Source organism: Triplophysa rosa, linkage group LG2 (assembly GCF_024868665.1).
Source record: "Triplophysa rosa linkage group LG2, Trosa_1v2, whole genome shotgun sequence".
Lineage (NCBI taxonomy): Eukaryota > Metazoa > Chordata > Actinopteri > Cypriniformes > Nemacheilidae > Triplophysa > Triplophysa rosa.
Window position 1 is genome coordinate 27,420,858 of NC_079891.1, and position 13,488 is coordinate 27,434,345.

Genomic DNA, 13,488 nt, shown 5'->3' on the forward strand with positions numbered 1-13,488 from the left:
TTTGAACTATTTGTCTCATTTACCTGTCAAACCACTTTCTGTGCGTTTTTGTCGCATTTCTCCATCTCACCATGGGACTGTCATTTATAGAGCTGGAGGTTTAAACTTTCTTTACTGAGGTAGGCCTATTCCCTTGATTTCAAGTCTCTACCTTTATTGAAAACTGACACACAAACAAGTGTCAAATTTGGCTGGCGTGAATTAAATTAACATATGCGCACTATTTATATTTACATTTAATTAATTATAATTTATCAATTGCAAACCTGAAGAATACAATTGCTCCAAAATGAGCTAACGTTAGAGTCCCATGTGGGTGTTTGTGTGTGTACGTGTGTTTTAGTGTGTCGGTGTATGTGTGTGGAAGCGCAATAAGTGTGTTTTTGCTTTTCTCCGGGCTGTGTTTCTCACTCCTGTCCGCCCACAGCACCAAACTGACCCTTCCAGCTCCGAAACACAAACACAACTGAGACACTTCCAGCAAGATCATGTTTTAATGGCTTAACCGCGGAGCTCCGGTCCGGTTTTATTCGGTTCGGCAGCGACTCTGGGCGGGTTCGATGCTGCTGGACTCGCTGAGGAAGGTGAGGGAGGAAATGGCGGCTGGTCTTCATTAATATCTGCGATTTGGGAAAAAAATAAATAAAGAGATTTTTACACCGAGTTCCGTCCGATATTAATTTCTCAGAGTCGGTCATATGTCAGACACTTTCTTTGTCCAATTTGAGCAGAGGGAATAAGCGAAACACTTTCACGTGCTTCAAGTAACGGTTTTTAAAGTTTAATGTGGTTTTGCAGAGAGTTTTAAATTGTTTTGGTGGGTTTGGGGAGGCTTTAATGACTGTTGGGGGTGCGGGAGGCCCGTTAGCATGTTAGCATGCTAGCCCGTGTTTACGGAAATCAAACTGAACATTAAAAAGCAGACTACTAATAAATCCTCTCACGTCAGACGAATAAAGACATGTATTAATGTGTTAAATAGAGTTTGTGTAATGTTTTACAATTAGACGTTGCTTACAGAAACGTGTTTGATCGCAGAATGTTTGATATTTATTATTAAAGTCACACATAAACACACACCCTTTCCAGAGACATATTTTTAGGAATGTCACGCAAACACACGTGAATAACCTCATGCAACCTGAATCATTTATTGTTTCAAAACACATGTTGGTTTGTTATGGATTTTGGTTATTTTATGCTGATGTAGCGTGTGCTTTTTTTCTCCCAGTTAAGTGGTTCTCTGTGTGCGGCAGGGTTGAGACCTTATAAACTCCAGAGAGGACAGAAGATGTCAAGAAAATGATAGCAGCTCAAGACCTACAAGCGGACTTCCACCAGTAAGCACCAGACACAAACACTGTGTGTGTGTCTCAAAATGACAAAGAGCTGCCTACCTAGGGAGCATATATGAATATCATGGACTAGCTTATATCTAGATCCTAAAGGCGTCTTGATGCTTAGCACATGCTTGTCTGTGTGTAGGATGAATGCTGAACAAAGGTTTCATGCTTGAATTTTATTTAGGTATGTAGCCTATTGGTTAAGGGATCTCGGTAGCTGATTGGTTGAAAGGTTGCCGGTTTGAACATTGTGATGCAAGTCTTTGCTGTGTTTTTATAGCTCACCTGGTAGAGTTTGGTACTAACAGTACCAAAGTCATGGGTTAGATTTCCCAGGAGCACACATACTGATAAATGTATACTTTGAATACGCTGTAAGTGGCTTTGGATTAAACATTGTGCTTAGTGTATAAATGTAAATGTAATGTAAATGAACATCTGCTCTCTCAGACATCTTCAAACATTCACATTCTCCTTCTCGACTGTGTTGCACACACCAGAATCACTTTTTGTCCCTATGTATCTAACTGAAGTTAATCACTTCTGTGTGTTGTGCAGGGAAGGACACTCTCAGTTTTCCGACACCGATCTTGAAGATCTTGAGGGTCGGAATGCCAAACCTGGAAAAGGAAAGGTACTTTGAGATATGCACTTTGATCTACACTCGGATCTGGTTAAAGCCATTACAGAAAGAATTTAAAAATGGTATTTTACGATATATTCTCTCTTGTTTTCTTTCGTCTGTGTAGAGGGGGAAGAAAACCCCAAATCAAAAGACAAAGGCATCAGAGGGGAGAGGTCAGGGTCGAGTGAATGGCCACCATCAGGAGAATGGCATGGAGAATCTCAGTTTGTTTGAGATTGTCAAATTGGGCAAGAGTGCCACCCAGGTACACGCATACATTTCTCATTCAGATACTCTCCATCTCAAAAGTGAACAAATTCTCGAATCCAGATCTGTTTTCTGTGTGAGAGAAGGTTTTCCTGAGATTTATTTATTTTTTAATTTGCAGTCTGTTGTTGATGACTGGATCGAGTCCTATAAGATGGACAGAGACACTGCACTGATGGAACTCATCAACTTCTTCATCCACTGCTCTGGCTGTAAAGGTGTGTTCTCTAGAAAATTGTAAATTTTATTGTGCTGTTCTGTGTGTGTGTGTGTGTGTGTGTGTGTGTGTGTGTGTGTGTGTGTGTGTGTGTGTGTGTGTGTGTGTGTGTGTGTGTGTGTGTGTGTGTGNGTGTGTGTGTGTGTGTGTGTGTGTGTGTGTGTGTGTGTGTGTGTGTGTGTGTGTGTGTGTGTGTGTGTGTGTGTGTGTGTGTGTGTGTTTTAAAGTTGGCATGAAATGAAACTTGTGATTGTTTATTTTCCCCTGTCGTGTATATCTGAGTGAAACAGCTTCTGAAATGAGCATAAATGTAGGGCAGGATTTTATTTGGTCCATCTGGAACAGTTTGGAAATTGGGAGTTACTAAAAAAACCTTTAGCACCATGTTGTCGTTTGCTAATTTTTAGCAGCAGGTTGCAGGAAGGGAGATGCAGAAATGAGTCCACTCCCCAGGGGTTAACATTTTTGATTTAAGATTATTGGTGCACGTGAATAAAAAAATAATGAAGTGCACAAATAAATCATTTATAAACAACGCTGCAATATTCTATACTAAAACTAAGAATTGTCAGTTTTGATTTCATGGTGACTTGAACTGTGCGTGAACTGTGTTGTGCATTTTTTTTACAGACGTGTAGTGACCGGGATGACCTGTGTTATATCCCCATCACTTTTAGAAACTTCTGAGTCCCCTTTTTGCTTTTTTAGGTGCGGTGAGCTCAGAGATGTTCCGCCATATGCAGAATTCTGAGATCATCAGGAAAATGACAGAGGAATTTGATGAGGTTTGTTAATGCCATGGGAAGTGTTTATAATACGAATAATGTCTGGGACAAAGGAAGTTATATGCTGAAACGAATATCGAGATGTAAATTGGTGTGTGTATGTGTGTATTCAGGACAGCGGAGATTACCCGCTGGCGATGGCAGGTCCGCTGTGGAAAAAGTTTAAACAGAGCTTGTGTGAGTTCATCATGGTTCTGGTCCGACAGTGCCAGTACAGCATCATCTATGACGAATACATGATGGACACTGTCATTTCGCTCCTCACGGGCCTGTCGGACTCGCAGGTCAGAGCGTTTAGACACACCAGCACCCTCGCAGGTTGGTGACCTTTCACTTATGTATGAACTGTATGTATGAAATGTATGTTGTGCCCAGTATGCAAAATTCTTAGGTGAAATACTAAGATGACCTACTAAAATCGTCTTTATGCATGAACTAGATGGCCTACTATTTAAACCACGTTATAAAACTTTGTACACTAATTATAAAGTATAACTAGGCAACACAGAATACCACATGCATACTTATAAAGGAATAGGAATTTTTTTTGACCCAGGATAGCAAAACCAGTTTTATGGGTCAATTTTTCAAAATTGAGAGAGATTATAAATCCTACAAAAACTGAATATATAATCTTTCCATTGATGTTTGGTTTGTTGGGATAGGACAATATTTGGCCATGATACAACCATTTAAAACTCTGGAATCTGAGGGTGCAAAAAATCTAAATATTGAAAAAATCGCCTTTGAAGTTGTTAATCGTAGACGCTGTTGTTTTAATGCTCTCTATGGGCTTACCGCTGTAATGACATTGTGGAGAGTAGATGAACCCAAAAGCAGAAATTCCAAGCTTTACATACATACCAAACTTGAGTGGGTAATTCCCAAAGAGCGGACAGCAGAAGTTTTTTGGCGTGTTTCCGTCCACTTTTGTTAGCAATTTTGCTGCATCCACTCACAAAAATAAAGTTTTTATATATATACTGTTTGAAATCTAGAAAATATCTTCATGGAACATGATCTTTACTTAATATCCTAAGGATTTTTGGCATAAAAGAAAAATCGATCATTTTTTGCCACAAATATTCCCGTGGTCCAGGGTCACAAATTCCTATGGTCAATGGGGACCATAATAGGGAAACTATTCCTTTAATTCAAGTGTTTATTGTTGTAAAATACATTGTAGAATTTATATTATTAATCAAGGCATGACGTTCATTAATAGTGAATATCTTTTATATTCTCAGCTATGAAGCTGATGACCGCTTTAGTGAACGTTGCTCTGAATTTGAGCATCAACATGGACAACACACAGCGACAATACGAGACGGAACGCAATAAGAGCATTGGCAAGCGAGCTAACGAACGCTTAGAGCTTCTGCTGCAGAAGCGCAAAGAGGTAATACATGTTTTGCAAACACTTTTTAACAACTTGTCCCAATGCAGTTTTTTGTTCAGTTTTAAGTGTGTACATGATTTACACGTTTCATCGGCTGTGATTTTAGCTCCAGGAGAACCAGGATGAGATTGAGAACATGATGAATGCCATTTTTAAAGGTGTTTTCATCCACAGATACAGGTGAGCAAACATCACCGAACTAAAGATGAATTCAACTCAACTCCTAATAAAGGTTTTAAAACAATCACTTCTTTGATGTTTTTTTAAGGCTGCAATCTTAAAAATGTCACTGTATGTTATGGAGTGTAGTGTATATGCGTCATTTCTAAGATGAAATTCGTTTGCGTCAGGGATGTGATAGCTGAGATTAGGGTGGTCTGCATTGAGGAGATTGGAATGTGGATGAAGTTGTACAGTGAGGCGTTTCTCAACGACAGTTATCTGAAATACGTGGGCTGGACCATGTATGATAAGGTGAAAAACATTGACACAGATTACTTATACCGATCAAAACTAAAGAAATGAATAACATGCTGAAATGAGCAACATTCAATTGTGTTCTTTTTCTCCAGCAAGGTGAGGTTCGTCTGAAGTGTCTTACAGCTCTTCAGAGTTTATATTATAGCAGAGAACTTAACTCCAGACTGGAACTCTTCACCAGCCGCTTCAAGGTGAGGTTTCCATCAGGATGCTTTATTTGGTAACACCGTCTTTGACCATAACTGAGGTCTTTTTTGAAACTGTGCTCTTGATGTGACCTTTGCTAACAAGTGTCTGAACTTCACAAGTCTTTTGGGTGTCCTGTTTGTCATTTTATGATTCATTAGTAACCCCCCCTCCTTAGCGGCTGATGTACGCCTTCAGTGTGCCCTGTGCTGGTCATGCGCTGGTGTGAACTTCAAAGGCTTTGGTACAGGGTCAAACAGGCCTGTTTCATGTTAAAACTGACATCTGGCCTCCCAGTATTTTAACCATTTGAACAAATTTTGTGCACACACATTTTAAAGAACCTTAACACATCATGAGAATCAGAACTTATTTGATGTTTAATATACAGCTACTGTATGTGGAGGGGGTTTCTGATCCAATGATATTTTATTATGGCTGGGCCTACCCAGGACACTGACATAAACAGAAACCAAGTAACTGACAAGATTTTGCACATAGCTATTGATGGCTCAGGTGGGTTGGGTATGGTTAGCCCAGACTAATACTGGTTTGGACATAGTGTTACTTGCGCAAAAATGTTCTTACTTGACTCTTCTACTCTTTTTCTGTAGGATCGTATTGTGTCAATGACTTTGGATAAGGAGTATGATGTTGCTGTTCAGGCCATTAAGCTGCTGACGCTGGTTCTGCAGTGGGTTCAATATTTATAGTCTTATTTTGGTGTCGCCCTTACCTTAGAAATGTCCATTTACCCATTTGCTGTGTGTGCACAGGAGTAGTGATGAAGTCTTAACAGCCGAAGACTGTGAGAGTGTCTATCACCTGGTTTACTCCGCCCACCGACCTGTCGCAGTGGCAGCTGGGGAGTTTCTCTACAAAAAGTAAGTATTATGAAATTGTAACTGTATGTAGCTTTTTATTATTTTATTTATTAATCCCTACCTACAGTGACCTACCTTTACCCATAATGCACCTGAATCTCCATCTGAGAGATTCACCATGACTAATGCCACCATGTGCCCGCTCGGCCACATGCAACGCTCTAAGACTTTGTATGTGCTTGTTTCCAGGTTATTCAGTCATCACAGTGCAGAGGATGAAGAGCGGCCCAGGAGAGGCAGACAGTGTTTGAATGCCAACCTCATCAGAACAACTGTTTTGTTCTTTCTGGAGAGTGAGGTGTGCTTGATGTGCTTAGCTTGTAATGTTTTTTTCTTCCTGATATCAGCCATGATTTATTTTATTCCATGAGTGGCAGTGTTTGATATTAGTGTGTATGTCTGTGTTATAGCTTCATGAGCATGGCGCCTACTTGGTGGACAGTTTGTGGGACTGTGCGTCAGAGCTTCTGAAGGACTGGGAGAGTATGATCAGTCTGCTTCTGGATGAGCCGTACCCTGGGGAAGAAGGTACAGGAATATCCAGCATATACACACTTTCATCTGACACATCCAAGAGTTTGTGTGTCTTTATTGAAGAGAGAAAACATCATGATGTGTGTGTGTGTTTCAGCACTCACAGATGCTCAGGAAGCTGCTCTTGTTGAGATCATGCTCTGTGCTGTCAGACAGACGTGCGAGTGTCACCCGCCTATCGGACGCAGCTCCGGTAGAAGGGTACGACTCATTTACACTTTCATCCAAAAACTTTCCATACATGCACACATTTATTTAGTTTACGTGTTCAGTGGGTGTGTTTTGGTGTAGTGTGTGTACAGGTCTGTTAACAACAGTGTTTATTTAGTATGCGTTTTATGTTGAGTGTATTCTTTGTGCAGTATGTATTCAATGCGTGTTCTGTAATGGTGCAGGTTCTGACTGCTAAAGAAAAAAAAACCCAACTGGATGATCGAACAAAGATCACAGAAACATTTGCGGTGGCTCTGCCTCTGTTACTAGCTAAAGTAAGTCATTCTCAGCACTGACAGACTCTTTGTAATATATCAGTAGATGTAAAATCAATCCACAGGGATTCTCAAAAATGAGTTCTCAAAAATTTGATTTTGATACTTTTTTGGCCCCTTATGCACCATGCACATCCACACAGTTCCCTGCGTAAGAATATTAATATAAATACAAAACCTTTTTAGTCACATAGTGATGTTTGGTTTCTAAATGGACCTCTTCTTTTTCAGTATTCAGTGGACCCAGAGAAGGTCACAAATCTTCTGCAGTTTCCTCAGTATTTTGATTTGGAGATCTATACAACTGGCCGGCTTGAAAAGGTAATAATGCACACACTCACACAAAAGTTTTAACATGAACAGTTTTAAACTTTTAATTTGGTCATATTGTGCTAAATGTACCACCTCAGTATTGAGAATATTAGCTTTACGTGTAAAATAACATTTGTGTCTACGGGCTTGTTGAAATGATGGCTAAATAGTGAATCCTACAATTTTACAATGTTGTAAGCATATAAATGGTTTTTGATGTTACTGTTATTGACCTGTCATTGCTCAAAATCAGGAGGTTATTGGTTGTATCTTGTTGTTTTTATGCGTGTTATAAAAACTGTGCTGATGTCCTGTAGCATCTGGATGCATTGCTCCGTCAAGTCCGTGACGTGGTGGAGAAGCACACAGAAACAGACGTGTTGGAGGCTTGTTCCATGACGTTCCACGCACTGTGCAATGAGGAATTTACTATCTATAATCGTGTAGACATTGTCCGCAGCCAGATGATCGATGAACAGGTTGACAAGTTCCACCGCCTGCTGGAGGATTTCCTGCAGGAGGTGTGTGTGTGTGGTGTTTCGTATGATTATCTTTCAATGTCTGTTGGTGTGGAAAATTCTGTATGATTTTGTCAGTTAAGTTTGAACTGTTTTGTGTCTTTCAGGGGGAGGAGCCTGATGAAGATGACGCCTATCAGGTTTTGTCGACGCTTAAGAGAATCACAGCCTTCCACAAGTAAGAACAAACACGTACATGGTAGTTTCACTTTATCAGTATGGTTTGCTTTTTTTTAGTAAAATAGTAAAATTGAACTGAAATTACTTCAAAATCTATGAGATTTTGTGAAATCTGTACACACAGACACCCACTATAGCTGCCTCAAAAACTTGTTTATATTGTGCACATAGTCCACGAAGAAGTGTTTGTTTTTGTAAGTTTCTCCCTTCGATAAGAAGTGGTTCTTTCATCATAACTTTGTGTATGTGCTTTCTGCAGTGCCCATGACCTCACTAAATGGGACCTTTTTACCAGCAACTACAAGCTATTGAACGCTGGTCTGCAAAACGGGGACATGCCTGAGCAGGTGCTAACCTCTAACCTCTTCACTGTCAAATTTTCTTATTTGACACAGTACATTTAATTGTTTCGTTTCGTGTTTATAGATCGTGGCCCACGCACTCCAGTGCACTCACTATGTCATACTCTGGCACTTGGCTAAACTCTCAGAGGGCACCACTAATAAGGTACAACGCACACACGCAGAAACCCAGGTCAATATGTTTGTGAGTTGCTAACCCCTGTTCCGTTTCAGGATCATCTGGTGCTCTTGCGGAGGCAGGTGAGAGCATTTTGTCTGATGTGCCAGAGTTATCTAAACAGCATCAGCACTGCTGTGAAAGAACAGGTGAGGCCATAGGCGACACCCCTAAGTCGTCCCAAGCACAGAGCATTCAGGGAAACCTAACTGTGTGCATGTGTTGCAGGCCTTCACAATTCTTTGTGATGCCCTCCTGATCTTCAGTTACCAGATTGTGTCGTCTGGAAGGGAGAGTTTAGAGCCGCTGGTGTTCAGTCCAGACGCATCCTTACAGAATGAACTTATCAACTTTATCCTCGATCATGTGTTTGTTGAACAGGATGAGGACAGCAGCACAGGTTAACGACACCGCCACATATAGAAGAGATACATGAAAGACATTAATCCGACCATAAAGCAAACAAGTGATTTTACTCTCGGGAGGGATTGTTAATGTTAATTAAGTTCTGTGTTATTTGATTTTCATTGTATATTAATGACATTTATTATTTGACTAATTTACATTTAATAGGAGTATGTGTTTTTAAAACTAAGCACGTTTTCATTCAGACGAATATAAATATGATGAAAAACAAAAGCAATAATATTTCGACTGCAGAGTTGTTCTTAAATAGGATCATGATCCTATTCTTGATTGGTATATTCTGAGTGTTTGGGTGTGTGTTGCAGATGATGAGGCCGGCAAGATCGAAGCACTCCACAGACGCAGGAATTTACTTGCTGCCTTTTGTAAGTTGATCATCTACAACGTGGTGGAGATGAAGATAGCAGCAGATGTCTTCAAACAGTACATGAGAGTAAGTTTTACTCCATCACTTTAACTCTTTTGCATTTGCCAATTGAAGCTTACCTCGATTCTCTCTCTCTCGCTGCGTCTTTGGTCAGTACTATAATGATTACGGTGACATCATTAAGGAGACCATGAGTAAAGCACGTCAGATTGACAAGATTCAGTGTGCCAAGACTCTTATCCTCAGTCTGCAGCAGGTAAGACAACGCTTCTCTTCTTAAACAGACTGGCTCTACCAGTAACAAGCTGTAACCGAAGTGTTTGTGTTTCAGCTGTTTAATGAGATGCTGAGTGATCTGGGCTGTAACTTTGATCGCTCCACATCTGCGTTCTGTGGGATTAAAGAACTGGCCCGACGCTTCTCACTCACATTTGGACTCGATCAGCTCAAAACCAGAGAGGCCATCGCCATGCTTCATAAGTAAGAACATAAATGTATTCGGCATTAGTCGTGGAAAACCTGAAACCATCAGGGAATAGAAAATGATCAATGAATGTAGATTGTCCTAGTTTATCTGAAGACAGTTTAAGAGTCTGAAGTGTGTTTGTTTGTTTCAGGGATGGAATAGAGTTTGCCTTTAAAGAGCCGAGTCCACAGGGGGAGGGTGGTCCTCCTCTCAACCTTGCATTCCTTGACATCCTCAGTGAGTTTTCATCCAAACTACTGCGTCAGGACAAGAAGACTGTGTAAGACACACACACATACTGATCAATATTTTTTTTAAATACATGTCCCCCTCTAAATGAGATTTTCAGTGCAGATATTTACATTTCATGAGGGCATTTTTTCATAACCATATAAAAACACTATGGCCCGGTTTCACAGACGAGGCTTAGCTTAAACCAGGACTATGCCTTAGTTAAATTAGGATATTTAAGTCGCTTTTATATAAATGCCTTATAAATAAATGTTACTGGTGTGCATCTTCAGATAAAACAATGGTACTGACATATTTTAAGATGTGTCAGGGCAAGTTCTTTTCAGTTAAGACAGCTCAAACATTCATTTTAGTCTGGGACCAGTCTTAAGCCTTGTCTGTGAAACCGGGCCTATGTTGCTTATTTATGTCAAATATTCATTTGAAATCAAATGGCTTCTATCATTTAAATTTAACATCAAATATGAAGGTAACTTGAAACTGATAATATCAGGCATGTCATTTTTGTCATGTTGGTAGTCCTTGGTAACCCAGCCCTTCACCCGCTCCGTCTCTCTGACCCCCGTCAGGCACCTGTATCTGGAGCGCTTCATGACATTTCAAATGGCCCTACAGAGGGACGACTGCTGGTTGCCTCTCATCTCCTACCGGAATTCTCTGCAGACGGGCACAGACGATGACACGCTGTCTGTCATTAGCGGCATGAGCAGAAGCTCTACCCGCAGTCGCAAGAGCAGATCAACTACTGCCAGCAAGAGGAAGCTGCCTGAAGGTGCTTGCATGTTTAGTTGTACATTTTATGATTTCGATAAATAATTGTCTTTAGGGTCTGAACTTGCTGTCTCTCTTTGTCTGTCTGTCTCTCAGAGGAGAGCAGCTGTAGCAGTAGTGATGTTAGCGCGTGGGTAGGACGCATACAGGCAGCCCCGCACACGCCTATGATGATGTCATCACCCCACATCGTCTCCACTGTCTTGCGGGAGCCGAAGAAGCCACGCCCCGAGCAGGGTTACATGGGAGTTTACAGCATGAGCAACGAAGCGCAACAGCAGCCTCTGCAGCAGCAGACTCTACAGCAGCCGCAGCAGCAAATGGACTACAAGTAAACACATGTGCATAGCTTTTTCTAACACGCATGAACTTTGACGAAGAAGTCTAAGATCTGTTGGGGTTTTTAGTTCTCAGGTTGCGTGGATGATGGCCCAAAAGCAGCAGCAGGACAGGGCTAATCTGCAGTATGGCAAGATGAGGGGCCACATACAGCACACCATGTGAGATTTTGTATTTACTCTCAACACACACAGTAATAGGCATCCTCGCAGGTATAATTACATGTTATTTTTTGTGTTCTTGTTTGTCAGTCGCCGTGGCAGCGGGTTGATGGAGGATGATGAGGAACCTATTGTTGAAGATGTGATGATGTCATCAGAGGAGCGACTAGATGACCTTAATGAGGGCATGGACTTTGACACCATGGACATCGATCTGGTAAGAACAATCTGGGCATTAACAATTAAGTGAGCATAAATTGCTCATGCCCAGCCAGGGTGGAGGAAAAGAGTGTAACAGATGTTACACTGTCATGTAACATCTGTTCCACTATTTTCTCCCTTTTAAGCCTCCATCCAAAAATCGCAGGGAGAGATCAGAGCTGAAACCAGACTACTTTGACCCTTCCTCCATCATGGATGACTCGGTAAGCATTCATTTATCCATTTATTTACTCATTTTTTAACCACTACTAATGCATAAATATATATATAATGTGGAAAAAAAACCAGAACTTTTCAACCTTCATTACTGATTTGATAAAGTTATTCACGTGTTTTGTTTAACAGGTTCTCAATGTCTCTATGTTCTGAGCTGTGGGAATCACAATGACATAACTAAAACGTTTCTCCTCTTCTGATTTCCCCCCATGGACATAATGATGCTGTGTATCTTACGCTCCTGAAAACACACCATTGCTTTCCATCTGTACATATGAGAACAGATAAGGTTTTAGAGCACGACTCATGTATTCATGATCTTTTTTAATGGACGTTTAAAATAGCTGTTTTTTTTTAAACTCCTTGAGGAGTTTTGATTTTTAGGCAATTTTGTAAAGACAATCAGTTGTAAATTGACTTTATAATGAGGTGATTTAAATCTAAATTTATATCTTTCCTTAAAAGGTTTAGACTTGCAGTGTCTCTGGCTGTTTTTTCGGTATTTCTCTGTCGCGTTTTTTATATTTGTTTTGGATTCCCTGAAGCAGGTTAAATCTTACATTGTGGTGATATTCCTCACTTCTGTTTTGTGTGATGACTGATTTAGTTTTTTCTATTGGTCCTGAGTACTCAAAGCGCTTTTGCTGATTGGGTAAAATTTCAATAGCCTGCCCCTCACTTGGATAACTCGGTTTCATTCATTTTGGTATATCTTTTTATTTCAGCTTTGATTTCCGATTAATTCTTTATAAAGGGCATTGGCCCCATTTTAAGAGAAAAGCTCTTTCTGCAGAATATCTCTAATTTACTTATTTTTTAAGATTAGAGTTAGCTATTATAATATATTGTTATATCTCTCTAATATATATATATATAATTAATTATATATAAATATATATTGATTTGTTTTACACAACATGTGTAATGTAATGTGAATCGTTACTGATTTTATATTTAACTTAATGTTTTTATGTTTGGTATCCAACCTACTGTTTCATTTACGCTAGATCTGTCCTGAGAGAATCACTGAAGTTGTAATTTGGAAAAGCTCCACTGTGAATGATTCTTTGGTCTTTACCCTTTGTGTAATTCATTGACGTTTGGATTCAGGTCGTGGGTTGTTTTGGGGTTTGTGTAGTTGGTATAATGATGACTGTAATAATGGTGAAAAATCTTGATAAATGTAACCATGATGATTAGATGCATTTCTGCAGGGAGCTTTTGTTTAGGTTTGGAAAGGAAACATGTCCATATGTTTTTCACATATCTTTGTCACACTTACATTTTTTATTATTTCCTCTCGTATGTCATCTTATTTCAGAAAGCGTGAGTGTATGTATTTTAATGTATTGGGCTGTACATAAATCCAAGATGTTTTTATTCTATTTACAAGATGTCCATTGTTTCATTTTCAGTAATATTGGGAGACAAAAAACTCCTGTAATGGTTTTAGCACTGCAGTTAAAATAGGCAGCTTCCAGAAATAAGGCCTTCAACAGCATTTTACTAAATAACAAATTATATATTAGAA

General features: G+C 39.9%; 1 protein-coding gene across 3 annotated transcripts; it reads left to right on the top strand.

Moving 5' to 3' along the window:
• Positions 1 to 103: 103 nt before the first annotated feature.
• stag2a (STAG2 cohesin complex component a) lies at positions 104 to 13,342 on the top strand. 3 transcript variants are annotated; one of them, XM_057323808.1, is made up of 35 exons: positions 104 to 119; positions 428 to 584; positions 1,232 to 1,340; positions 1,902 to 1,977; positions 2,093 to 2,233; positions 2,357 to 2,453; positions 3,161 to 3,237; positions 3,351 to 3,555; positions 4,485 to 4,636; positions 4,743 to 4,816; positions 4,987 to 5,110; positions 5,209 to 5,307; positions 5,917 to 5,996; positions 6,079 to 6,186; positions 6,376 to 6,484; positions 6,597 to 6,714; positions 6,818 to 6,921; positions 7,116 to 7,208; positions 7,440 to 7,529; positions 7,838 to 8,041; positions 8,146 to 8,216; positions 8,478 to 8,565; positions 8,645 to 8,725; positions 8,794 to 8,886; positions 8,966 to 9,137; positions 9,469 to 9,596; positions 9,685 to 9,786; positions 9,862 to 10,010; positions 10,148 to 10,276; positions 10,818 to 11,020; positions 11,116 to 11,350; positions 11,427 to 11,519; positions 11,610 to 11,736; positions 11,867 to 11,944; positions 12,087 to 13,342. In XM_057323808.1, the coding sequence occupies exons 3-35, from the start codon at positions 1,303 to 1,305 to the stop codon at positions 12,108 to 12,110; spliced, it is 3,762 nt and encodes a 1,253-aa protein (XP_057179791.1). In that variant the 5' UTR covers positions 104 to 119; positions 428 to 584; positions 1,232 to 1,302; the 3' UTR covers positions 12,111 to 13,342. The 3 variants fall into 3 exon arrangements, with proteins under 3 accessions (XP_057179791.1, XP_057179782.1, XP_057179801.1); XM_057323799.1 differs by lacking the exon at positions 104 to 119 and having other exon boundaries at positions 318 to 584; XM_057323818.1 differs by lacking the exon at positions 104 to 119 and having other exon boundaries at positions 318 to 584; positions 1,257 to 1,340.
• The last annotated feature ends 146 nt before the right edge of the window (positions 13,343 to 13,488 follow it).